Below are 25,829 nucleotides of genomic sequence, written 5' to 3' on the forward strand. Positions count from 1 at the left end.
CATTAATTCTCACACCAGCAGAGGTTAAAGGAAATGGTGTAATATGTCATGGAAAACTTGGTAGGACACAGTATTTTACTAAAACTGTCAGTGGTGGTGATTTATGAGAAAAAGTAACAGAATTCCTACACTTGGAGCTAGTGTGTATGAATTCTGTCGGTGTGCTAGGTATGCCACAAATTTGGGGAAACAAAGTTTCAATTATGTTTGAGATGCTTGAATCACTGGATACTTCATTCATGAACAGTGTTCTGCTGCAGCAATGTGAGCTCCGGCAATGCACTGTAGGAACAGAGCTGAGAAAATGTCAGACAATCAATGTCTAGAGAAACTAGGACTTTCCTGGTACAACAGAGATATGAGGCTATTAGAGGCAGTCCAGCAAAGGATCGATAGGATCAGTAGGGACTGGACCATCTCCCCTGTGAAGAAATGCTGAAAAGAGCTGGGACTGTATAGCCTAAAGAAGGTGGGGAAGATCTCATCAATGTGTGCAAATATCTAAAGGCAGGGTGTAAAGAAGGCAAAGTCTAAAATCTAATAACAGTTACCATGTTTCCCTATACGCCCTAACCTGCATCCTTACACTGTCATGATTAACACATTACATCTAGTCATATAGAAACAACACCTTTGCTGTTCCTCTGATAAACAACTGTAACATTTCTGCATAGTTACAATCACAGTCTTCTACGTGCAGGGTGACTAATCAGTAGGACCTGGGATTTCTTTGGATCAAAGATGCAGTATAAATGTACTATAATTACTGGACAAGTTTGCTTTCTCTCTTAGTCTGTAGCATTTTGTTGAAATTAAGTGTGAGAAGAACAAGATATCATGACTGTCACTTAGTTACATATGCTTTGTCTCCACTGCTGAATAATTTACAAAATAATAACATTTTTTTTTTTTTTTTTAATCTGCATCTTGTTTCAGGACAATCACTGCAAAAATATGACATTAAGAAGACATGGAGCAGGACAACTGAAAAGCAGCTGAAATAAGCAACTCTGTGACCAAACTGAATCACAGTGTCCCCCAAAACCAAGAGTTAAACTCTACCTGCATCACCATTTAACTAGCATAACATTTCCAAATATATTCTGCTTTGTATTCACCCTCTCACAGTAGACCCAAGGCTGTCAGCCTGTAAATTCAGTTCTGCTGCCCAAAGGATGAGCTGGGTCAGGACTCTCATGCTACTGGAATGGGGAGACAGAAGGAGCGAGAAGGCAGAAAAACCAAAAGCAGCCCTGGAGAAAATCTAGCTTTCTGCTTTTGTCACTACCAGAGAATTAGGGAGACAATATAAATGAATGCAGAAAAGAAAGTGCTGCTACAGAGCCCAGCAGGCAGAACCACAGTCCCTAACATACTGCTGCTCTCACTGATTGCTTACTAAGCCTATAAGCAATCCCGCTGCTGAGGCCCAGGCTGTGTAGCATCCTTCTATTTTTTTTTTTTTCCTTTCCCCTATAAAGGAACTTTGATGTAATCAAATTATACTATTTGCACAACAAGGTTTGTTTTTTTAAGTCCTGGGCTAATTTTGCAAACGCTATATCATGCTTTCTTTCCCACGCCTTTCGAAGGACAATCACCTGACATTAAAGCCTTTTGTCAAGGGGGAAAACTGAGCTTTTGAAGCGGTTCCTCCGCAGCTCTGCCCTGTGGGCACCGAAACCACCGACCCCTGCCGGGCGGCTGTGCAAGCGGCCCCCGCCCAGCCCGTGCGCTGCCAGGTGAAGCCGCATTATGGAGGCTGCCCGACGGGAAAGGTTTGGGGAACAGCCGAGCACGGCTGCCCGCCCCACCGCCGGGCTCCGGCAGAGCTGTCCCGGGCAGAGCTGCACCCCTCACCTCCCTGCGCCGCACAACGCATGCGCAGCTGTGACGGTCGCGGCGGCTGAGGAAGTGACGCATGGCCGCTCGGCGTGGGCGGGCAGGGGAGCGGCGGAGCCGAGGGTCCCGGTGCCCGGCAGCGAGGTGAGACCCGCGCCGGCTCCGCTCCTCCGCCAGCGGCCGCCCCCGCCCGGCGCGGGCAGAGGCCGGGGGAAGGCAGTGGCGCCCGGAGCCCCTCGCCTCTCGCGTTTCCATGCCGGCCGGGCCTTTCTGTCAGCCGCGGCAGGCTGCCCTCGGCCGGCGGTGCGGCCCCGGCGCTGCCCGCTCCGGGCGGGCTGGCAGCGGGAGGCGGTGCGGCACGGGACGCTGGGGGCTGGTGTAGCCGGGGGGTGGATGGGGCGGGGGTCCCCCAGGGGAAGCGGCCGGAGCGCGGCGTTGTTATGGTACCTGTTTTTCGGATGCAGGGCCGGACCGGTTGCGTGCGCGTTCGGAGCTGATGGAAGAAACCTGTGAGCCGGGACCGAGAGGCGGCTGCTGGAGCCCCCCTGCCCTATTAGTGACTTCCTGCAAGTTAATGACGCGTGTTTGTCCCCTAAGTTGATAAAAAAATACATCCTTTCAGAAGACAGTGTCACCCTCAGGGTTCCAAACAATAGCAGCTCCGGGCTTGCCGTGGTAAGTCAGGCCAGTGTCAGTTTCCTAACAACTGAGGGGCTTTATGCTCTATTTCAGAGCTGAATTGTCAAACTAAAGCCTACAACCAACTGTTCTCATCAGTGCTTTCACTGGCAAGCCTTATCCTGTTTCAGAAACTGCAGCTTTTTGTTTTTGGATGTAAGTTGCACATGTTTTTGTTATGTTGTAGTCCACTGGAGCATGACCATTGTACACACAAGACTGAGTGCACTCTCTGGCAAGGAGAGTAATTTTTTACAGATTGTGTTATTTGTGTTGATATCAGCGTCTTCTGGGAGTATTCTATACAGCTGTCTTTAAGAAGTTTTAGTAACTTTTTCTGTTTGAGGAAATTAGTGTGGAGAGGGCTCTGGGGGGAGGGCTTACGGAGAAGTAGACTACTAGGTGTTTTGAAACAAGAATTTCTCATAAGCAAAACAACAAGTGTGTTTCTTTACTTTTATTTGGGCACAGTCTTCATGAAGAACGTTGTGTGTGTGAATGTTCTTATGATGATATGGTTCTTCTTTGTTGCCTTTGGGCAGAGGATGCCAACAGACAACAGCCACCTGCCAGACAGTATCCAAGGACAAGAGCCTGTTACTTCTGCAAGCAATAATTGCCAGCATAATGCTGAGGAATCAGAAACTGAACAAAAAAATGACATTTGTAACAGTGACCTGGGTGATAGTATTAGAACACCCAGCTCTGACAGCCCGTCTCCGACTTCCACGGCTTTTCCTTTGGAGGTGCCCAGGCGAGGACAACCCCTTTTACAGATCAACAGGCAGCAGATTCAGTCTGTCTCATATAGTGCACAGGCTGCTGAGCTCAAAGGTTTAGGAGTTGATGTCTATGACCAAGATGTATTGGAGCAAGGAGTTCTTCAGCAAGTAGATAATGCAATTAATGAAGCTAATAAAGCAGCAAAAATAGCTGATGCGGAGAAAGAGTATCAGTCTGTGGTGGATGACTTAAGGTAAATTTTGTGTCCTTTCTTACTGTTCCTTTCTGTTACTGACTAATGAGGCTTGGTGTCGCATGTTTTTAAAAGCTGGAAGACAGATGTTTTGAAAGCACTAGATCACATGTACTCTTCTGAGTCACCTTTTAGAAAAGGAGAAAATATTTTTCATATCAGAGCAATGCTTCATTGCTCTTATTTGACTAATTTAGTAATGCATCAAGGCAGTAGAGGACAGTGTATCTCCTTTTTTGCTGCTTTGTCTTCTACCTTACCAAGATGCACGTGTTTTCTAGCCATGGAGAGCTGCGTTATACTCTGTTATTTGAAGTTATAGTCAGAAATAGTGCCACTTTTTCAAATCTGTATGCTTCATAGGGTTATCTGCTGCTGGTTATTTGCTTTCTGTAACTTGGATGGCTCTATATGAGTGTGTGAAAACTGAAACAACCTTATCACAAGTGCTTGAATGAAGTACTTAATGACACCTTAAACAAATGCTTAATTAACATGATATATTGACAGTAGAAGACTTTGAGGGGTAGGAGCTGCAACTCTTGAGTTTTTATCTTAGATCTCCCCTTTTCTGTTTCTAGTCTTGTTGTAGAGTTACTTTGTGAACTTCTGTGTAAGACGTAATGTGCAAGTCTGAAAGTTAGTTTTGGAGAAAATTAGCAGAGATATAGATGGCTTGTTGAGCAGAGGGACTAACAAAAGGAAAGACATATGAGTAGAACATGATAGAGTTGGTTAAAGTCCTGTAGCATGGTGAATGCATGACAAAAGGTAAAATCAGGCAAGAAGTGTTTTTTGAGTAATTGGCACAGAGTTCATGGTAGAAGCTGGATGATTCTATAATATACATACAAATTTAAGCAGAAGAAGGAGAATAAAAATGTTTGAGGTTAAATCCTGTTTAAATTCCATGCTCCTGTTAAGTAAAGCTTTGTGGAAGAGGATAGTAGCAGTATGCCTTAAGAGACTCTAGGGCCAAGGAGGCAAGAGCCAAAAGGTAGGAGATGTGCAGTGGATGATGTACTTCAGTGCAACAAAACAAAATACTAAGAAAGTGATGGGATGGTTCTTAACTGTTGAAAGAAAATGGAGAAGTGAAGATGGCAGCGATAGCTGGGGAGCTGGTGGAATATGTCTCCTAGGAGAACAGTGGTAGAATCCAGATTAGAGCTGGAGAGATATATGGCCCAATAATTTTCTCCCTGACAGTTGCAGAGACTTCAGTAGTGCTTTTCTTTGCATGTGGGGGGAATAATGGCTGCTTTGCAGGTGTTGTAAAGAGTTTTCTTAGATGTTTTTCATAATACTTTGGGATGCTAATTTGTTTATCCTTATGAAGTATTCTGAATCAACAAAGCTACATCTGTTGCTTCTGATGGTGGGGCATTCCTTGCAAATGAATTCAGCAGCAGAAACAGAGGAAATTAGGTGGCTCAACCTGAATTTCATATTGTCTATGGAAACTTCCTTATATAATGTCATTAATCTATTCAGTTTTAGGAAATGGAAATGTGATTTCTGATTTAGATTTTGGTTTATGTTTTGTTTACTTTGACTAATAAAAGCAACAACTATCACTTGCTTATTATAATCATCAGACTTGTAACTTTTGAGTACAAAATATTGAAGTGGTTTGCTCTGTTTCCTTGCCTTGGAATGTTAGTATTAGCAAAATTTTGTTTAAAAATATTTTATGATGTACAACTTCTTAAAGTGTTTAGCTTTTCCATGGTTATCTAAAACATAAGATGCTTATTTAGACACTTAGCTTTAAACATTTTTAAGTCCTACCTTAAATCTCTGGGAATTTCTAAATTGTCTGAATTGAGAATGTGCTATTTTTCTTTCGAATTGACTAGTACATTGCAATCTTCTTGTTTTTTCAGATCATGTACAACATCCCTGAAACAAATAGATAAAATTATTGAGCAACTTTCACCTCAAGCTGCTGACAACAAAAATATAAGCAGAAAACTAGATTCTGTGAAACGGCAAAAATATAACAAGGTAATTTGATTACGTTGATTTCCTGCTGAAAATACTTAGCTTGTACTTTGGCTTAAGGTTTGGATTCTGTGATACAATTCTTGCGTAATTATATAGTTCAGAGTCAGTCTACAGTTGCTGTTCCTTCTGTTTTAAATGGTGTAATTTTCTACCAAAACATGTAAATAACTGATTTTAAGATGTGAAAGTGAGACCTGATTTTTTTTATTTTTTTAATTCTAAGTTTCAGAACAAGCTGTAGAACTGAAGTTCCAGGATCTCATTGGAAGATTGATTTGCATGATTTTAATTAAATCCTTCCTAGTAGTATTTGGACAATTAGCAAAGCATAGTTGACCTAAATCTCACCTCTCATGGTCTTCATTCCCTACCTTCCTTCCCTTAATCCTCTTTTATTGTCTATATAATTCTCATGCCAGTACACATCATTCGTCCCTGTGAGCCATTTTAACTCACTGATTTGGCAGAAATTGCTCCAGCTTTTTTTCTGCCAGAGTGATGAGTTAAAGGAGCCTGTGAAATAGTCTAGCAGGCATCAAGGTGATAGACCCATAGAGCTGGGAATCGGAAGGAGACTTGAGAAAACTGAAAGTTCTGGTCAGGAATGTAGCACTTTGATCAGCTTGCCAGCTGATAGAAATGCATCTTAGTATTTTCTCTAATGATAAACCTGGCTGTAAAACTTATTGTCCTTTGCCCTTGGACACTTCTTCCCAGTCTCAGGGCATTTGCCACTCCTTCACTCGGTTGTTTCTTTTTAATGTTTATCATTTCAGCACTTGGATAACACAGCGCTCACAATTTGGCCCCATCAAGTACTGTCCCCCCTGAAGTGACTACTGAATAGTAGCATGGGATTAAGAACAAATGACTTGGAGGTAGTGGGAAGAAATGCATTAAACCAGACTTACCACTACAGAGTGATTATGTACTTGGACACTACATTTTGCTTTGTTTTCATAACATTGAAGTAATTTACGTAAGTGTAAGTTGCAGAGGAAGTTCCAACCTCATTGTGGATTCATTGTTAGCTATTTCTAACAATCCTTGAAGTGCAAATGTAAATTCCTGTATGAAAACTATAATCTGTAAAAGTCCTAATAATCTCAAGAGTGTTTTGGGGACTGTTTGGAGGTAGGCAGGGTATTTAAAACTGGTCTTGAGCTACTTTTTGCATACAGAAGTGCCTTTTAGTACTCTTTCTTTTGTAGTATTAAAAAAACGGTTAAAGAAGACTGAATTCTTCCATTATTGAGACAAATGGGAAATTAATGACTGGTACAAGAAAGCTGTTTCCTTAGACCTGTCATACAGGCAGTGTTTTATGATAAAAAGTACTCCGTTAGCAAGGATAATAGTGCATATACAGGAGATAATCTTTTGTATCATACATGAATGTACTTACCCTTTGTGGTTTGAAAAGTGCTACATGAAGACATGAGCAGGCTAGTGAACCAATGGTCACCAAAAAGAAAAAAAAATCTCATTTTCCATTAACTTGATTTTTACTGAAGTATGTACCTCTCTAGGTAAGGAAATATTTCCCAAGAATTGAGTTAAAAATCTGGAAAGTTACATTGCTTATGTATTTGTTTTACTGGTTGGAATGTCTTATTTCATAAATAAAAGTTAACACCACCAAGGAATCACAACATCATACGTAAATATACAGTTGAGGATATAACATGCAGATAAAAGGTGTAATGGAAGAGCTAGCTATGAGTTATTTTCATAGCAGTAATGAGCTATACTTGTTATAGCATCGCATCTGTAATGTTGACTTTTTTCCTTTTTTTTTAAGTCATTTTACTTTATCTTTTTTGCTGTTCAGTTAGCTGTGACCACTTCTGAATTAAGTGTGTACAAAACTATTAGGATGATGGACTGATTTACAGTTTAAGTTTCTCCCAAAACTTCTGGAATGTAAAATTATTTTTAAGTCTTATTGCTGTTTTTAGTGGCTTATTAACCATCAACCCAGTCTTGCAAACAATGAACAAATATTTTGGTGTTCTCTATGCATTTCACTAATCTACTTCATGGGTTTCCTTCACTAGAATCAACACATTCATAAAATGATCTCAAAAGATGTACATCAAAATGTGTAATGTGCATGTGAAATTTGTGTCTATAAACAATCTGATCTTACTGTTTGCATATCGTAAGATGATTGTACGTGCAAAAATGTGTGCTTGTAGGTTGAAGCCTTCCAGTAACTGTGGTGACATTTTTTGCGCTTTCTTGTTGCAAGTGTGATACTGTGAACGTTGGAATATGAGATTCTGGTGGAAAATACTGCAAATATAGTAATTTAAGTATTTTTAAAAAGGATAGTGAATTTATGAACCAGATTAAAAATTAATTTATGTATCTACTTGTCATTCAAGGAGCAACAGCTGAAGAAGATCAAAGCGAAACAAAAGCGTCTCCAAGCAATTCTTGGTGGAACAGAGATTCTCAGTAAAGTAAATGAGATTGAATTGGAGGAAGATGAAGGTATGGGAGGAGGCTGAAAGTCCAATTCTACTTAGATGTAATGCCTTTTTTTGTTTTAACCTAGTTTGCAATATCTTTGCCAGCAAGGAAATACATTTCAGTGGTTTGCTTTCAAAGAGGGAGTTAAGAGTACTTATTTCTGCACCTGCAGAATTGCAGATCTTGGCGTATTCATGTGGGAAGTTTTACAAAATGGATGTTAATCCATGTTCAGCTCAGTGGGGATGGCTGAGGCACATTAGAGTATTGGGCTTAATAAATTGGAAATACTAACATTTTTTCACAGCTAATTTGATAAAGATGACTAACATGATTGAATTGCATTTTATACACTGGATGCTATCAATCAGCATTAACAAAATTGTTTTTTCTTACTGTTGGAAAGTATCACTGGAAATGGAAGGGGGAACGGCTTCTCTTTTTCAGGCTGCACTGTGGGGTAAAAAAAAAAAAAAGTCATCTTCCAAAGCAAGATATTTGTTCTCTCATTGTTTCACTACGTGTTCTCTCTCACTGCTGTTTGCAGTTTGCAAACTGGACTTGGGTTTTGTAACTGTGGCTTGGCTATGGCTTGGCCACAGTCACTAATCTGTAGTATTCTGCAGGGCAAGTTTGGACCTCATTGTCATCTGCACATCACCTTTGGGTTTTATTGTTGTTTGCAGAGGTGTAAAATCTTTGTGCTATTTGTCCATTGCAGATGTGGCTGGGGTGGATTCCAGATTTCAGAAAGCTCATGCTTTTCTCCTGGTTCAACAAGATTTATAGGAGTCAAAAACCTTAGTAACCTCTTAGTAGAAAAGCATCTTTAATCCTTTCTATTTGCATCAATTCATGCAGTAGAATTGAGGCACCTAGTGTGATGAAATGTAACTCAGAAGTGAATGGAGCTCTAGACAGAAGAAATGGAGTTGTGCAGTTCCAGTAGTTTGGGAAACTCAGGAGATGGAAAGGAAGGAGTTTTGTGCCTGATGCATCATCATTGTTTGCTAAACATGGTTTTGTGACAAGTGCAGTTCTTTAAATGGGACCATATACAGTGGCATGCCATGCGGGCAATTCAGGTACAGCTATTTTTAAATTTTGGGCCCTAATAACAGACTTTGGGCTGGAATTCCCCTTCAACTTCTAGAATTCAAGAGTTTTTCCCTCCTCTTTGTTTTCAACCACCAATTATAGTTTGTGTTAATATGTAAAGTAGCTTTGTAGGCAGTTTAAATGAAGTGCTCTTTAGTGGCAATGTGCTGTGCAGCCAATCTGACTTTTAAAGTCATAATCCTAATATCAGTATTGTAGAGTAGGAAAATTAGGGTTTTTTCTTTTTTTTTTTTTTTTTTTATTTGAAACATGAGGGAAGACAGTCTTCTATGTGTTTTGTAAGATTTGCACCTCTCCTGGCATGGTAATGGGAATGTGAAATTTCAAGCTTATGAGTAGGACTGAAAAGTCAATAATAAAAATAGAAATGGACGACGTTGCTGCATATGGGAACACAGTGGTTTCTTCCACTGAAGATGGTGACATGGGTTGAATTGACAGCATAGGGAGCACATTAGAGTTCACGTGCCATGGGGAATATAATTTTATGGTAGTTCTTGTTGCTGGCTGTTTCAGAAATATTTGCATTTTTATAGTATGTGTAATGTTTCCTGTATGAAATTTGAGAAGTAGTTTGAAGTAGAAGTTGGTCTGACTTTTTGGCTTTCTCTTCTGTTTGGTTTTGCCTTTTTTGACCCTCAAGTATTATGTATGATGATAATTTGGACTTTCAAGTTGTTTATAAAAACCGAACTGAATGCACATAAAGCTTGGGGTGGGGAGGGGTTGGGGCAGGGAACCAAAACAAAACACCATTGTTCCTGTGTTTGAGTTATTCAGAAGGTGTTAAAGGCATGCTGGATGTTCTGATTTTTGTTGTAGAACCTGGTCCATCATGTCTTGGCAGTATGCTTATGCCTGTTCAGGAAACAGAATGGGAAGGGCTCATTCGTACTGGCCAGATGACTCCATTTGGAACTACAATACCTCAGAAGCCAGAGAAGAAGACACGGCGATTGATGCTAAATGAAGCATCTGACTTTGAGAAGTACTTAGCAGACCAAGCTAAGCTGTCATCTGAAAGAAAGAAGTTATCTCTTCACAAAGGAGCAAAGAAGAAAGCACAAGCCAAAAATGTTCAGTGTGTAGCTTCTACATCTACTAAAAAGGAAAAAGGGGGTAAAGCCCTGTCAAAAACAGATAAGCGCTTAAAAAAACACATGAGAAAACTCCAGAAGCATGCCCTTCAGATTCAATCTAAAGCAGAGATTCCAAAAGAAAAGAAATATCTTGAGGCCAAGAAGTTCAGGTGTGAACAGGAGGATGATAGTGGAGAGTCTGAGTATGTACCTGATGAGGAGCTCTTTGATCCAGAAGCAGCAGAAGAGGAGGAAGAGCATGCATCTTCTCCTGGTGAGAATGATTCTGATTATGAACTCAGGAATTTGTCAAGTAAAAGAAAATATTCAGTGAAGAGAGATTTTAAAGAAGCTGAAGATGATGCGGACTTCTTTCCAAGCTCTGAGGAAGAAGAGCATACACTGGGGAAGCGCAAGGGAAAGAGTTTGAGAGATGATGGAGATGAAGACTATTATAAACAGAGACTAAGGTTAGTCCTAGATTATTTTTTTTTGTAACATTAACAAATGATGTTGAACATGCAAAGAGCAATGTCTGTAATACACTGCTATGACCTGAAGTAAGGAAAACAAGACAATCAGGACAATCATAGCTGCTCTATTTGACAGTGGTATTCCTCTCTTTGTTCTTGATGAGAGTGAGGGTAAAATCATCCTTATCTAAAGACATAGTGACAATGCTGGTAGTGGCATTTTCTGTTGCTATGATGACCAAAGGTTGTAAACTGAGTGAGGTTTCTAAAAAAAACCAGCGTCTTCTATTAAATAAACTACTATGTTAGGTGGGGAAATACATCTGTGAACACAAGTCATTTTTTAAAATGGCAGATGAAACACCTTGTGCTAATCTGTGATTTTTGAAATTTGTATCACCTGTGTGTTGATCTCTCTGTAGCTACAGTGTGCTGTTGAGATGTTTTATCCACTGATAGCATAGCTGTTGAGCTCCTAACAATTAAACTGAGCAATGTTTCCATTTTCACAACTGCCTGAAAAACATATGGAAGGGACAACAAAGTGACATGTAATCTGTTAAGCTGTTAAAGTGCTGACTAGATGTGCCAGTAAGTTAGGAGACATGTCTGCACATGCTGGGAGTCAAAAGATCAAGATCACTAAAATGGTTGGATTTGTTTGCTTTAATTGTTCTCTAACCACTGGCATGATTTCTGTTTTCTAGTATGTGTTGAGCTTTATATAATGAACTTCAGCTTGTTGATAGCATGCTTGCTTTTAATTAATTACTTTAGTGAATGCCTTTCAAGTAGTTTTATAGTCCTCTGGAAAATCATGGATTCCAAGTTGAAAACAGCTGCCTTAGAGTGAAAGGAAGAGTAGAAATTAGGGCTGTCAGTGAAGAGTGATTGATGCAGTGATAAGGGCTAGCACGGGAACTTGGTTAGTGCTTGGGAGACTCGACTTTTACCTTTCTATGGAAATACAAAAGCTTACAGATTTAAATGAAGCTGTTTTAGAGAAGGGGTCAAGAAGTAGAGATATAAACACCATCTGTTCCTGTGGCGAGGGCCTGAGCTGCTGTGGAGGGAGGTATCTTCTGTCAGTGGAGGTACTCATGGTTATAGAGTTACTGGTGACAAAACCTCAGGTAGGAAGAGCTCGACTTCATGTTCACATCCGAGGTTACAAAGGCAGGTGAGGAGCTGATATGAGTCAATAGGTTTGCAATCCCAGGATGCTGCTTCTCAAAGTTAAGGCATAGTTTATTGCTCTTGAATAGAAGATTTTGGCAAGAGGCTAATCTAAGCAATGTCCAAAGGGTCAAAAAGAAATGTGTTTTTTATTGGATGCATTAACAAAAATTAATTGTACTTAAATGGTAAAATATTTACTATTTTATTGAATAAAACTGTACTCTTCACATTTAAATTAGACCAATATTAAATCATTTTTAATTCAGTGTTTTCATCAAGAGTAATTTATTTTGATTGAAAGTTTTAATATGACTCAGTTTAAATTCATTCAAACACGTTTTTTAATAACGTTAAGATTGTGACAATTTATCCTTAGCAAAGTCATATCATAGACTGCATTTCTTTGGGTTACTAAAGTTACAATAAAAGCCTAAATGAATTTTAGAAATATCAATAACTGTAATTGCTACCAAAACACTACATCTCTTAAAAATTTCATAGCTACAGTTATTGTGGCTGTTAAGCTGCAGCTGTCCACATTGACGTTTTTATGCTGACACCCTCAGGTAATCTTCATTATGGGAAATACCATGAGAAAATAAAATGTAGTGAATTAAGAAACATATTAAGAATGCTATGGAAATGCTGTCATTTGCTTACATTTATGTCTTGTTTCATGTCAGTTTTACTTTTGAATGCAAACGAATGGGTGAGATTATGGTATATTTTACCCCTGAGATAGGCAAGAAGGATCCTTTAGGATTACTTTAGTCTTCTGAACATCTAGTCTTGTGCTTGGTGCCAAATACAGTCCTACACTCTTTAAGATTGAAAATGAGTTTCCTTTACATTAAAACTTTTCAGAGATTGGACTTGAAGAGATTGGTCTGTGCCAAGGGGAAGATATGATGATGTTGTTAAAGCATAATAATTAGCTAACTGCAGAGCTGCAAAGCATCTCTAGAACAAGAAACGATTTTCACAACAGGAGCCGGTGTTTTCTGCAGCAAACAGGGCATACAGGAGATCACTCAGCTCTTTCCTTCTAAAGACTACTTGCTGTGGTTGGCCTAGTCAATCAAAGCAAGTTGTGATCAGTGAAACATGAAAAAGTTACCTATACAGAATTCAGATCACACTCTCAGTAATTTCAGTTCTTTTCCCATGCATGGGTCTTGTTTTTCTCTGGTTACTGTTGCTGGAGCCGTGTTGCTGTGCAGACATGGGAAAAATCTTCTGTTCTGAAAAGGTTAACAGCTAAGGTGAATCATAGCTTGCAAAAATAATGAACAGTAGCAAGGAACATCAGCATTATGGAGAGTAAAGTAAATAAGTAGGGTAGTGTCAAGCATCTAAAAGGTAAGTTTAATATTCAGCTAAAAGTAGCTCATCATCAGGGCCTGGTATCCTTCATACTGGACATTAACCAGCTGAACCCAGAGGATTAGGTAATCTGGGGTGGTGTTGAAGGTCTCAGAGACTTGGTCCCCATCAGCAGGTATGTTACCTGTGTATCTTGTCGTACTTGACTGTAACCGTCTTGGTCTAGAAGTGTTCAGAATCAGTGCTGGTGGAATCCTAACCTGTTGCCTTCTACCCAGTGAAATGGTCAGGTTATGGCAGAGCCAGTTTCTTTGAAGACTTTGGAATGAGTGAAAATGCACCTGTTTTCAGCTTCTTTTATAATACCTATGATGACAAAATAAAAATAACATTGTATGCAAGTTAAATGAACAGGAAATAAACCTTTTCTGTGTTCTCAACAACAGAACTGCTGCACTGTTTTCTGCTATTCTCAAGATTTTGCAGATATGGAAACTGCAACTTATACAGAGTTTTTGCATGTTAATCAAAATTTTCCTTTGTGTGTGCAACAATTGGACTTGGTGGTCTTAAATGTCTTTTTCAATCTAAATTATTCTATGATTCTACTCATAGCACAAGTATAACCAATTAATTCTTGCTGTTTACAATGTATGTAGTTAATGTATTACATTATTGACATCACTAATACAGTATCTGCATAAGGTATCTGCTTGGAGTCCAAACAAGAAATTAGCAGTCTTATGGTTACTATTCCTGTAGCAGTTCTCAGGATGTGTCTACTTGCTGCTTCAAGAAGGAATTGCATGTCATATTATGGGAGATAAGTACCATATCTGTGTTTTCTTGTGTATTCTGTATAGTTTGAGGAGTACAGTTGTTTGAATAGCTCTTAGTTCAATTGCTGTGAAGTGCTCAGAGACAAGGCTAGGAAAGCAGCTTCCTTCCATGTCTCCTAAGTGACATCCAAGCAGCTCAGTAGGTGGAAGTTGTGGCTACCAGTGCACAAAATAGTTGATACAAAGAAACAAACAAACACAAAAATACTTAAAAATAAGTAGTTTTTTCTCAAATCAGGCTCTCTCTGAAGTATCTGAGTTACTGAATCTCTTGATGTTTGAGTTATAAATTAAAAAAGGATTAAATACTACCTTTCCTGAAAGATACTTTCTTAGGGCATCCTAACTGCTCTTTAAAACGGCAAAAGCAAGACACAAATGAGGATATATTTTTTCTCACTTGCTGAATGCACCTTTCATTTTAAGCTCAAGTGTGTAATTGTCCACATCAGTCTTAATTTACTTACGGAGACTTGTGGTACTAACGGCATGTATTTCATCTGCTAGGACATACCAATTAAATCCACCCATATAGAACATAAAAAGTTAGATCAGAAAAGTAATGCTGAATGCTTCAATTTAGCAAATTAGAATAATCTGTAAGGGATTCTTCGCTGTCTAAAATAGAAAGCATATTGTGCTTCACGAATGCAAACTATATTAAACACTCAGCTTGGTTTCTGACTATTTTTTTTTTTTTTAAATCAAATTGTGTTTATTACTGTTTGGGATGCAGAATTTCTTTCTAGGGTATTGCAATAAGTGGGAAATGGGCTTAGTATCTGAATACTTATATTAAGAAAGATTTAATTGTATGATATATGGCTTTCATACTGCACTTTCAGGATAAAATTGTATTCATGTCAGTGTCCATGGACAACATATAATTGATTTCTCAAAGGTCACACTTTTGTTTTCAGGAGACCTTGGTGATATTGCAAAACCTGTGTTTTCTGATTGTCTAGGCGTACTAATGATGTTTAATTGAGGTGCGTTAGAAATACATTGCCCAAATGGTCGATGTGTTACTCTGTAGTTAAATATGAGCTACTGCTGTTTCTACCTCCAGACTTATAGAGAAAAGTACAAGACCAGAGTGACCAACTCACTGATCTGGTCTAGCAAATCATGTTTGTCTTCCCATTGCTTTGTCCATTTAGATATTTACACCTTTTAAAATAAAATAATGAAGTTTTAGCATAGAGTATCTTGGTACAGTGTCTTACATTAAGTTCACAGCCTTTCAAAGGTTGAATAGCTTCTTCACACTTTGAAAGTTGTTAGGGGTTAACAACAAATTGCTGCTTTTTCATAAAACCTGTAATTGAGAGCAAAAAGCCTCCAGGTCTTTGGAAGAGGTGTAGTAGCAGAGCCTTCAATACTACAACTTGTGTAACTATATTCTTCAGTGAAGTAACAGATATATTGTGTATAAAATAAAGTTTTCTTTACTAAAATTAAGTATACAGTTTATCAGTTCAAATTCTGGACATATCTATTTTCCTAGGTAATTTTAGGAGAAATCCCAACATTGATCCCACTTGTTGCAGAAAATATAAAGGTGACTTGCCTAAATGCCTGGCCAGCTACGAGTTAATGTCGTGAACGTTTGTTCTTAGTTGCTTCTGGATCACTTTTTCTAACGCACACCAGAGGGCAGTCTGTTCCTTCCCAGGGGAGGCTGAAGCTTCGGTCTTGGATAGTGGCGATTCGTATTGCAATACAGAATCAGAAGTAAACTCTTGTACAAATTATTGCCCTTTTTTGAGTTTAATATGGAGTCTATATCTAGCTGTCACTTTGGAAGCTTTGTAATCTACAATTGTTTTGATTTTAGTGTGGTAAGTAAGAGTTTGCGTACTTGCTTTGAATCTTGTCATAACCCAGTCAGATAAAATAGCCGAGTTCTGACCTGTCTCAGTTCCAGTAATGACACGATCTGAAGCAGTGGCTCTCAGCATTTGTCAGTTTGAATTGTTGATTGCTTTCTGGAACTCAGAAAAATAATTGACCATCTGTGCCTGATAGCACAATATTGTAGTACTGAACAAAAATAAATGCGTTTCTATGCTCTGCCTCTAGAATGTATCGTAACTGCTTCCTAGCCTCCAGAGCATGAATGTTATTTTCCTAAATCAAACATTTAACCCACTGCTAGTCTAAGATACAGATTTCCATTCCTTTGTTGGGATCTATCTATCTATCTATCTATATATATAGATATATGTATCTGTGGGGAAAACTTTGGCACTTTTTATATTTTTAGTAAGTTCTTTTTTTACTACTTAACTGGATACATTATTTCCTATAATGAAATAAGAACAGTCCAATAATAAACTTCAGCAACTCATCAGTTTTTAATCAGAAAACGGAATACTATGTTTGTCTGTCTTCTTTTTTTTTTTTTCTTGCATATGCTGCTTTTTCTCTCAATCATGATTTTTGTTTCTGAAGACTTCCTGACTTAAGAGATCAAAGTATATTCCAGTGAAGCTGTCTCTAAACCTATCCAGTATTGTGTCAGTGCAATTGGTTTTGGCAGTTATTGTAACTTGTGTGTATTTGGAGGTGGCGGAGCTTATTTTCCTGTAGTAAGACAGTATCACAGTTCAAAGTTTGTAACTGTTTCTGTAAAGGCAGGCTGTAAGTATTTTGTTAAAAGATGCTGTTGAAAAGCTGATCTAGAAACCTGCTGTAATTGGTGTTCTTTCACGAGAAAGGGTAGATGGTTATGTTGTTTGTATATGAAGTGTTGAACTTATTCCCTGTTCTCTTGTTTCTAACACAAGTTTTCTTTAAACGGATTTGCCAGGGATGCAGAAACCTTTAAGTGAAGGTTTCAACAAGTTGCACTGAAGTGAGTGATCAGGAAGACAAGAGAAACTCTTATTAATGCTGCCACTGGAGAAGACACAGCTTGAGCTTAACCCTTGTTATGAATTTCAAGATTGCATGAAAGATGTTTTTGAATGACCTAACAGCAAGAAGAGTCTCTTCTAGTGTTTTCACCTTCTTTCATACCATAGAATGCAGAATAGTGTCCTTAGGAAGATGTGCTTCATTGGTTTAATTGCCCCAAGAACTGCTGAAGTAGTTAAAAATACAACGGAAACACTAGACCTTCATTGCCTGCATTTTTTTGCTTTAATTCACTGATGTGTTCAAGATAGAAAATGTGAAACAAATTCAATTTTAAATGGTTTTAACTGGGAGGACTCTTCTCTAGTGGAGAAGGCACTTCTTGTATCAGGCTGGAAGGAGTTTTGGTTCTGTATGTGACATTGAGCCAGTCATGTCTGCTCTGAACACGACTGTGCTCAGGTAACAGCGTGACTGAACTCTTAAAAAACTTGGAGAAACACTTGAAATATTTTATAGTGTCTGTGGCTTTGTTTGCCACGTTCAAAGTGCAAAATGTCAGGGATGGTGTTACGGGTAGTTTGAGACAAATTTTAACAGTGACGTCTATCTCCCTCCTTTTGGCTAGTTGGGTTGGGATATAAATCAAGATAATGAAACTGTTTGTTTCTGTAGCTGGTTGATATTGTAAACTTTAGGCCAGAAATTAACTAATGTTTTTATGACTGTGCTTCTTTTTCATGACATGGATAAAATTGGGCTGGTATGTTTGAAAACATAAGGCACTCACTCAGCCTTATGTATATAGCAAGGCTGAAAATAAAATACAGTTTGTATGTCAGCCTCTAGATGCAGTTTATGTTTGAATGCTTGAAAGCAGTTGAAAGCTTTACAGAAAAATCAAGATAAAATTTAAAAAAATATATAGAGGAAAATGTTAATAGCCTCATGTTTTCAAATAGTTCGGAAATCTTTTTTTTCCCAGATTATGGAGTGTGTTTTGGGGAAGGGGGTTAGGACTTTTGTTTTTTAGAACTCTGTTAATCTATTATCCTGCCTCTTTTTTTTTTTTTTTTTTTTTTTTTTTTTTTAATAGAGGCAACCTAAGCTAAAAATAAGACATTTGTGTAATGGGTAAATGGTAACATGTTACCAGGACAGAAACTGGCCAGTCGCTCACCTGTGATGTTTGTCATTCAGAAACTGGAGGTGTACTGGGAAGCAGTTGCGTCCTGTTAAGTCCTCTGCCCAGTTACTGCAGGACAGTTCTAGAGTGCATTCTACAGGGTTTTTCAATGTGGAGTTAAAAGACTGGACAGATGAGTTTTCTAGCTTCTTATTCAGGAGGCTGTTTGTTGCTTAATGCAGTATATTTCAGTACTAGGTGACTTAACTTACTTGTTTTTTGGTCTGAATTTGCTTCTTTATATCCTGTCACTGCTATTTATAGTCATTTGGGACCTGAAGAATTTTAGTCTGTTTTATATTTCAGATACTTCTAGATATGATCAGGTTTCCTCCTTCAGCCTTTTATAGGATGAAATATAACTGCTTTTGCGCTGTACCCAGAACATTAAAACAAAGATGGTTTTCATCTCTTCTATAGCTTGCCAATAACTGTAGGGATTTTGTCAGTGTATACACTGCATTCAGTGTGCCTGCAGTGAATGGCATTTTCATGGGATAATTCCAGCAAAAACCACATTGTCAGTGAAGTGCTGTTGGCTGGTTAGCACATACTCAGCTAGCAGCAGCATGCACTTTACTATTACAGGTAGATGGTTTTGGGTCACTAAAACACAAGTCCATAATATCCTTGGATGTTGAGACCTTAGATACTTTTTAAAAGGGGGAGGAACAATGCAGTAGGAAGATAATTCTCTAACCTGCCTGGGGTCCAAATGAGATTAGACTGCAGACCATAAATCACTCTAATTTGAAAACCTCAAAAAAAACTTATTTCCCAAATGATGGCTGCTTAACAGATTTAAAGCACGTCACTCCAAATATGGTGAAGTTTCTGAGTCCTCTGTGTAAGATTATACATTGCTGCACATTTCTCTAGGTGAAAGAAATTATTTAAGTATTTGGTTATATTAATAAAATAGCTTTGGAATACCTAAGCTTTATTGATATGGTTTTGGTGGGGGTTTTTGTGGAGTTTTAGGAATTTAAAGTGGCCAGATTTTCATGATGATGTTAACTGTTGATTCCATTGTATTAGTATTTCTGTCTATATAAAATATAACTAGCTATCAAACTCTGAAGGCTTTATAACTAAATAGTCAGGAGTGTGTACATCTATATGTCAGATATTTTGAGCATTTGCTTACATCAATCTGTCCTCCAAAGATTACTATTTAAATCATGATATCAAATAATGCATTTTTGTTGGGTTTTTACCTGGTCTAAAATTCAGTGCAGTTTGGTATAGCGTCTTTTCTGTGCAATAATTGAATCTTGACTCCTTGTTTTGTCACTCTAGGAGGTGGCAAAAAGAACGTTTGAAGGACAAAGAACATCAAACAGCAGAGGAACTTTCTGAAGAAAGTGATGCTGAATTTGAAGAGGGTTTCAAAGTACCAGGATTTCTGTTCAAAAAGCTTTTTAAGTATGTATTGTGTACTTTATTTTAATATGCTGCTGTATGCTGTTAATAATAGTAGTAACAGTCGTGGTGATTTCTGGATGCCTTTTGCTGTAACTTTTATTTCAGTGAATGATGCCTCAACTTTACTTGTAGGATTGTTTCTTTTAAAAAAGCTCCAGGGTCAAGCCTCAAAGAAACTAATTTATTACAAGCACAAAATGCAGTTCCATGAAAATATGAATAACTGCCTGATGTGAATATTGTAAATATGTTTTAGCTAAACTATTAATTGAGAAGCTCTCCTTGTCTATTTTTAGAAATGCTTTCTCTTACTGACAAGTGCTTTCTCTTAATTCAAGTGTGGAGTGATAGAATAACTTTACTTTGAAGAATAAGGCGTTAGCAAGTTGCGATAAATGAAAACAAGAAACATGGGTGGTTTTGTGATTGGGTGGAGTAAGTGGCATTTTCTGCAAGTGAAAAAATATATTTAACTTTAAATAACTACCCAGTCTACTCAGAGTAACTATTTATTATTCATATTACAAAATAGTCTTGAATATTTTGACCAGTAAAATTTTAAAACATGGAGAGTGCATACTTAACTCCTTTAGTAGATGGAAAATATTTACAACTCATTCTTCCTCAACACTGGACACTTTTAAGGTTTAGCTGGACAGGGTGCTGGGCCATCTTGTCTAGACTAAGAAAGGTTTGACCAGATGATCCTTGTGATCCTTTCCAACCCGGTATTCTATGACTATATGATCATTCCTTGTTATTTAATGCAGGATTGCAGATTTGAGTATGACTGCTTTCTGTTTCAGTACTTTGAGGCCACAGCACCCAGTGACACACTCAAGTTAATGTCAAAAACCTGTTTACAGAAGGCAGTCCAAAGAAGCTAGCAGCTCACAAGTTAACTTCATCCATAATCTCCCCCTTAGCTTTCATGCATAATAGGCTTGAATCAATTTTTGTTGGCAACATTTCGCACAGCAGGAAGAACATCTCTTTCAAAAGCTAACTCTCTAAAATCTTATAATTAGTGTAGTAGAAAGCCCTGTTTTATAACGGGTGTGCGTGCTATCCCTTTCAACAGGACCACTTAGTCTTAACCTCAAAGAAATTATTACTCTTGTCCTGCAGTTCCTCAGAAGGAAAGCACTAGCTCTGAAATGGAATTGAATTAATGACTTGGTTGCCAGGACCGTACACAGCCAATATGCGGTCTCCAGTTGTTTATGCGAAGGTACTGCAGAAGTAATCATCCTGAGAACGGATGTGTGGTCTGAGCAACCCAAAGGGAATTGAAATAAGGCAGACAACTAAAAATTAATCTTAGAGATATCAGCCTCACTAATGAAGGGTATCCCTGCAAGCATGAGTCAGTTGGCAAAACTTCCTAAGTGGTTAGAAAGATCAATTGAGTTGAATGATTTGTCTGAGTTAAATGCTGAAATCTCTGATGTAGGAAGGCCCATAGTCAATAGACATTAAACTTTGAGTTCTGAACAGTATAGTACAAAACGTGGAAGTATATTAGCCTAAGGAGGTGTACAGGAGTATTCTGTAAGTGATATTCCTGCAGAGCTGAACTGAATTCCAAAGAAGTTAGCTCACACTAGAAATAGCAGACCCTTAAGTTCATTCTTTGGTAAGCCTGTTAAAGTGAACATTCTGCTTCTTCCCTACATACTTGTCTGCTTTGAGGAACATCCAGCAAGAATACCATTGGTGCTCCTGTGTCACAAAACCAAACATAGCAAGCAAGACTGATTTGCAAACGTTGCCTTACGCAGTCTGTACTTAGCCTGAGAGAATGCTGTCTGTATGAACAAGAAACCACATTTCTTCATCATTTACTTTCAGTGTGTGATTTCCTCAATACATCTGAAATGCAATTGTCTCAGCAGCAATGCAGCTCATCTCTGTTAGCTATTGCAGTGAATTCTGAGAGATGCATCACAGCATGATTGCTCATGTGAAACACAGTCTAAACAGTACTTTAGAAGGCCAGGCAACATTTTGATTTTACTTCTAGAGGATTTTTGGAGTAGTAAAAATCGAACCAATAAAAAGGTGCAATGAAAGCATAAAATTAAAGAAAATTTATTATCTTTTCAATGTAACCATAAAAAATTACTGGGAGGGGATTTTTTTTCCTTTAACTTTTGCATAGTTGCAAGTTTTGCATGTTTATATGATTACATAAAGAAATCATCTGCATCCTTTCCATTTTTAAGTAACCTTGGAACAGAAGTTTTCACAAACTTAATTCTCTACTGTGAAACTTTCTCAGGAGAAGGGTGGAAAGGGAGAAATATGCTTATAAATGCAACTAGCTTTTAAGCACTGGATGTAATCCTAAGAAATAATACAAAATAATATCAGGAAGTTGTTGAATGGTTGTCTTCTGAAGAGACGTGCTGGACATTAAACTGAAGGAGCAGCTTCTGACTGGAATTAGGGTTCTCTCCAATTCTTTAAGATTTCCATCAGAAAATGTTTTGTCTTCATAAAATGTAGTGATGGTAACATCTTAATCCAATTGTAGCTAACCCTGCAAGCCATTTCATAGTTGGTTTTAGACTGCTGCATTGTTAAGGTGAATGAATTTCTATTAAAGGGGTTTTTTTAAGGGCTTCTTGGTATAATGCATTTGAGACAGCAGGTAGCATGATGTCTGAACCATTAGATGTGTTCTTTGATCATCTTTTTCTAACTACTCAAGCCGATTGCTTGTCTCCATTTAGCATTCTCTAAATCCATACAGAACTCATCATAAATTGATTTTTAATAGTACTTTGTAGACACTAGTGTCAGTAACTGTCAGTATTCCTAAATATTGCTTGTTCAGAGAATGAAACAGGATTTTGAAATGCACATAAGTCAATGCCCTAAAATGAATAATCCCAGTTTTACATAAAAAATAAAAATAAAAATAAAAAGTGTTTTGCTCTTTGCTGTGCTCTGCGCTCTGGGAGCACATGCCATCAAGAAAATGGTAACGGTAACCTTGTTCTTCCTTTAAGTTACAAGACACAGAAGTGCTGAAATGTGTATTTTGTTCTTTTTTTTTTTTAATTGTGATTTAAATATACTATTTCTTCATTCTGTTGTTTTCAATTTAACCCACACACATGGTGTGTTGTTATTACTACTGGTCTCTCTGTTTCATATAATTATAAAAAAGCGTGTCCTAAAGTGATTCTCAGGCCATTGTCTTGTCTCCACCTTTTTAGCTCGGCTTTGTAAATCTTGCTTTCCAGTCTAATCTATTTTACATTGTTGCGTACACAATTTCCAGTGAATTACTGGGACTAGAAACTGCCCTGATCCTCTCTCATAATAATGCTCTGCTTCATCCCATTAATTGGAATAGTTTCTATTGTTTTGCCTTCCAAAACATCTTGTCTTGATGGCTTTATTCTACTTTGAAAGAGACTAAATGTTATTAAATTAATTTACATAAAAAGAAAGCACGCTTGGGCAGACATGATCAGTTTTCACAGTGGAATATGAAGTCTGTACCCCTTAGAAGTCAAGCTTTTGCTTCAGTTCAAGGTACATGTTCCAAGTAATATAATTTACTAGACCCTTACATGTCCTCTTTTCTGGAAAGGTAATGCTTTGTTAAAAGTAGCTTTCCAAGTTGCTTTTAACACTTAAAATATACATGAAATAAAATACCCTCTAATTACAGTGACTATCAGTTTAATTAGAAATGTGTTAGTGTTGCATAAAGAATGAAAGTCACATGTAATGTCTGAGAGCATCAAAAATGTATGACCTAGTAAATACAGCACTCATGTAAAACACACATCCAGCATGTTACTGTAACTAGTATAAGAACCTTGCCAGATGTTTAATTCATGAGTACTTTCTGTTATGATCCGTGTTATCAAACATTTGCTATCTTCTTTTTCCTTGTTTTAGGTACCAGCAGACAGGTGTTAGGTGGCTCTGGGAATTGCACTGCCAGCAGGCAGGAGGAATTCTGGGAGATGAGATGGGATTGGGCAAGACCATTCAGATAATTGCCTTCTTGGCAGGTCTGAGCTACAGCAAGATCAGGACTCGTGGTTCAAATTACAGGCAAGTGCTCCTCTGCAGACTGTCAGTCTGTGGCGCTCGATTAATATTTCATCAGATGTATTGCTGGTGGAGGAGGGTCCTGTGAATTATTAATGACATTTCAATTACAATATTCCTTTAATTCTTTTAGTGGGGGACATCAAAGGAAAAATTTTACGAGACAATGGAGCTGTAGGGCAGGAAAAATTAAACATGTAACACTTTTAATGAATTCCAGGCATTGATGCTTCATTTTGCAGATGAGCCGCACTAGATATTTTGGGTCAATACGGTGTCTAAGGTTAGCTTCCACAAATGGATTGTTTACAAACTCAATTACATTAATATCAGTAGTTTACACAGTATGGAATTTTAAATTAGATGTAATACCTTTTGTTCCATTTATTAAATTTTACATTAAAATATTTGTTCTGGCAAGCCACCAGGTAAATGCTTTACAGGAAGTAGCAAGCCGATTTGCGATGAAACTTAGAGTTTCTGATCGGCAGGGAATTATCCGTGCCAAAAAAATAGTACTAATAGTAAAAACAGTAACTTACAGAGAGAAATTCTTATCTGCTATTTTGCTGTTGCTTCTCAAAACTATTTTAGAGTGACTGACCTGTCTTACAAGATCTTTTATGCTTTTTTGTTTCTGAACAATGCTTTAAAATTCCTCCTTCGTGGAAGAAATTACCAGAAAAGCTACTTGTTGGTGTCCTTGGATTTACAAATGCATAGTACTTGATTTTTCTAGATGACTTGTTGACCTGATGTAAATTACTACATGCAATTAAGCACATATAGTGTCAAATATATATGTGTGTATATATATATATGTATTTAAATGACATTCAAAATATAGATGAAGAGAAAAATATTACTGTCTTGTCTCCAGTTACTGCCTACTGTAGCCTTTATATAAATAATGTCCATGTCCTCTATCACTCAGGCCAGCTGATTTATTCTGATATGGCTGCCTGATTTAAGGAATGCTACTGTACAGATTATTTTGTGTAGGTGTGTTCCCTGACGCAGTTGAAGGACCACTGAGTTAATGGAAATCCTTCAGGAACATCTCTTGACATTTTTACACAGTTACAGCTTAAGACATGGCAGCAAAACTACAATAAAACTTTTAAAAGGCCAAAAAGTAATTGCACGCCTAAGTTGCAGTGTTCTTTCTGCATGTAAGATAATGTGTTCAGTTTGATTTTTTTTTTTTGGCTGGTGCATGCTATTAAGTCCATCATGACAGTAATTCCATGGGTTGAAACAAGGTTTATTTTTTGGTGAAACTAACTGTGATTTTGCTTGTGTGCTGTAAGGCAGAGGGTCTAAACAGCTTGATCTTTGCCTAGTCAGGTATTTTCCCCATCTGCATTCTGAACTAGGATGGCAGTAACACCAGCTAGCTGTCTTCCATCTGAAAGCCATGTAGTCTAGTAAGCAGAAGACCTTCTGCTCAGTTTGGCTGAGAAGCAGGCAGTAAGAGTGGACATAGTTGTGTTGTCAGCATGTTTAAATGGCTTCCAGCCTGGCCCATATCTCATTACCTTGATGTATAGATGGAGCTAGTGTGCTGCTGCAGGGGTCTGACACTGTGGACTTTCCCAACCTCAGCTGCTCTTCTGTAAAATGGAGATATTACTGTCATTCCTGTGAAGGATTGAACAGAACATTGTGTTTGGAGGCACTTGAGTATCAAGGCAATAGGGTTATTTTTGTTGATATTCAAAATATTTGGCTCTATTTTCTATCAGTGAAATTTTCTGTAAAAGTATTATTTAAAATAAGGTGAGTAGAAATTTCCTTTTGTAAACCACCTCTGATTCTAGTGTTTTTCTGATTTTGAAGGAGCCTGAAGAATAGCTGAATTAAGGAACTAATTGTCACAGGGAGTATAACTATTACAAAATATCGTCTCACTTTTAATAGTTACTGAGCCATACAGCTGGAGAAAGCCAAATGTCATGTGAGGTATCAGTAGAAGTGTTGTATCTATGGTGTTGTAAGGATATAAGGGAAGCAGGATTTATAGCGGGGGAGAGGTCTTGTGTTAGACAAGCTGGAACAAGCAACAGCTTTCAGACTAATGGTCCCTTCACAAGAAAAAACAAAGCAGCAGCAAATTTCAAGTAACTCATCTCTAACCTGTATCTAGGTTGAAATCTGCTGTTGAAATCTTTTGAAGGGTTTGTGGGTCCATGAATTTGCTTATTTGCAAATACCCTATTTTGTTTAAGAAAGATGTTATCTTTCACTATAGACTTGACTTCATTAGTTGAGAGATCAGACAAGTAGCTCTGCCGT

General features: G+C 37.9%; 1 protein-coding gene across 6 annotated transcripts in view; it reads left to right on the plus strand.

Annotated features, from left to right (window-relative positions):
• Positions 1-1,908: 1,908 nt before the first annotated feature.
• Positions 1,909-25,829, plus strand: part of ERCC6 (ERCC excision repair 6, chromatin remodeling factor) — a gene marked incomplete at its 5' end in the record, with an annotated part of 46,600 nt that continues 22,679 nt past the window's right edge. Inside the window, 8 exons of one of the 6 annotated variants that reach the window (XM_080347896.1) lie at positions 1,909-1,986; positions 2,307-2,676; positions 3,063-3,496; positions 5,383-5,503; positions 7,891-7,999; positions 9,920-10,646; positions 19,335-19,460; positions 23,379-23,537. In XM_080347896.1, coding sequence (XP_080204022.1) covers positions 3,066-3,496; positions 5,383-5,503; positions 7,891-7,999; positions 9,920-10,646; positions 19,335-19,460; positions 23,379-23,537 — 1,673 coding nt within the window. Of the gene's footprint in view, positions 1,987-2,035; positions 2,194-2,306; positions 2,677-3,026; positions 3,497-5,382; positions 5,504-7,890; positions 8,000-9,919; positions 10,647-19,334; positions 19,461-23,378; positions 23,538-25,829 lie in introns of those variants that run through there. The other 5 variants (XM_080347897.1, XM_080347895.1, XM_080347898.1 and 2 more) reach the window with 5 other exon arrangements.

This window comes from Nesoenas mayeri (assembly GCF_963082525.1).
Source record: "Nesoenas mayeri genome assembly, chromosome: 7".
NCBI classification, from domain to species: Eukaryota; Metazoa; Chordata; class Aves; order Columbiformes; family Columbidae; genus Nesoenas; species Nesoenas mayeri.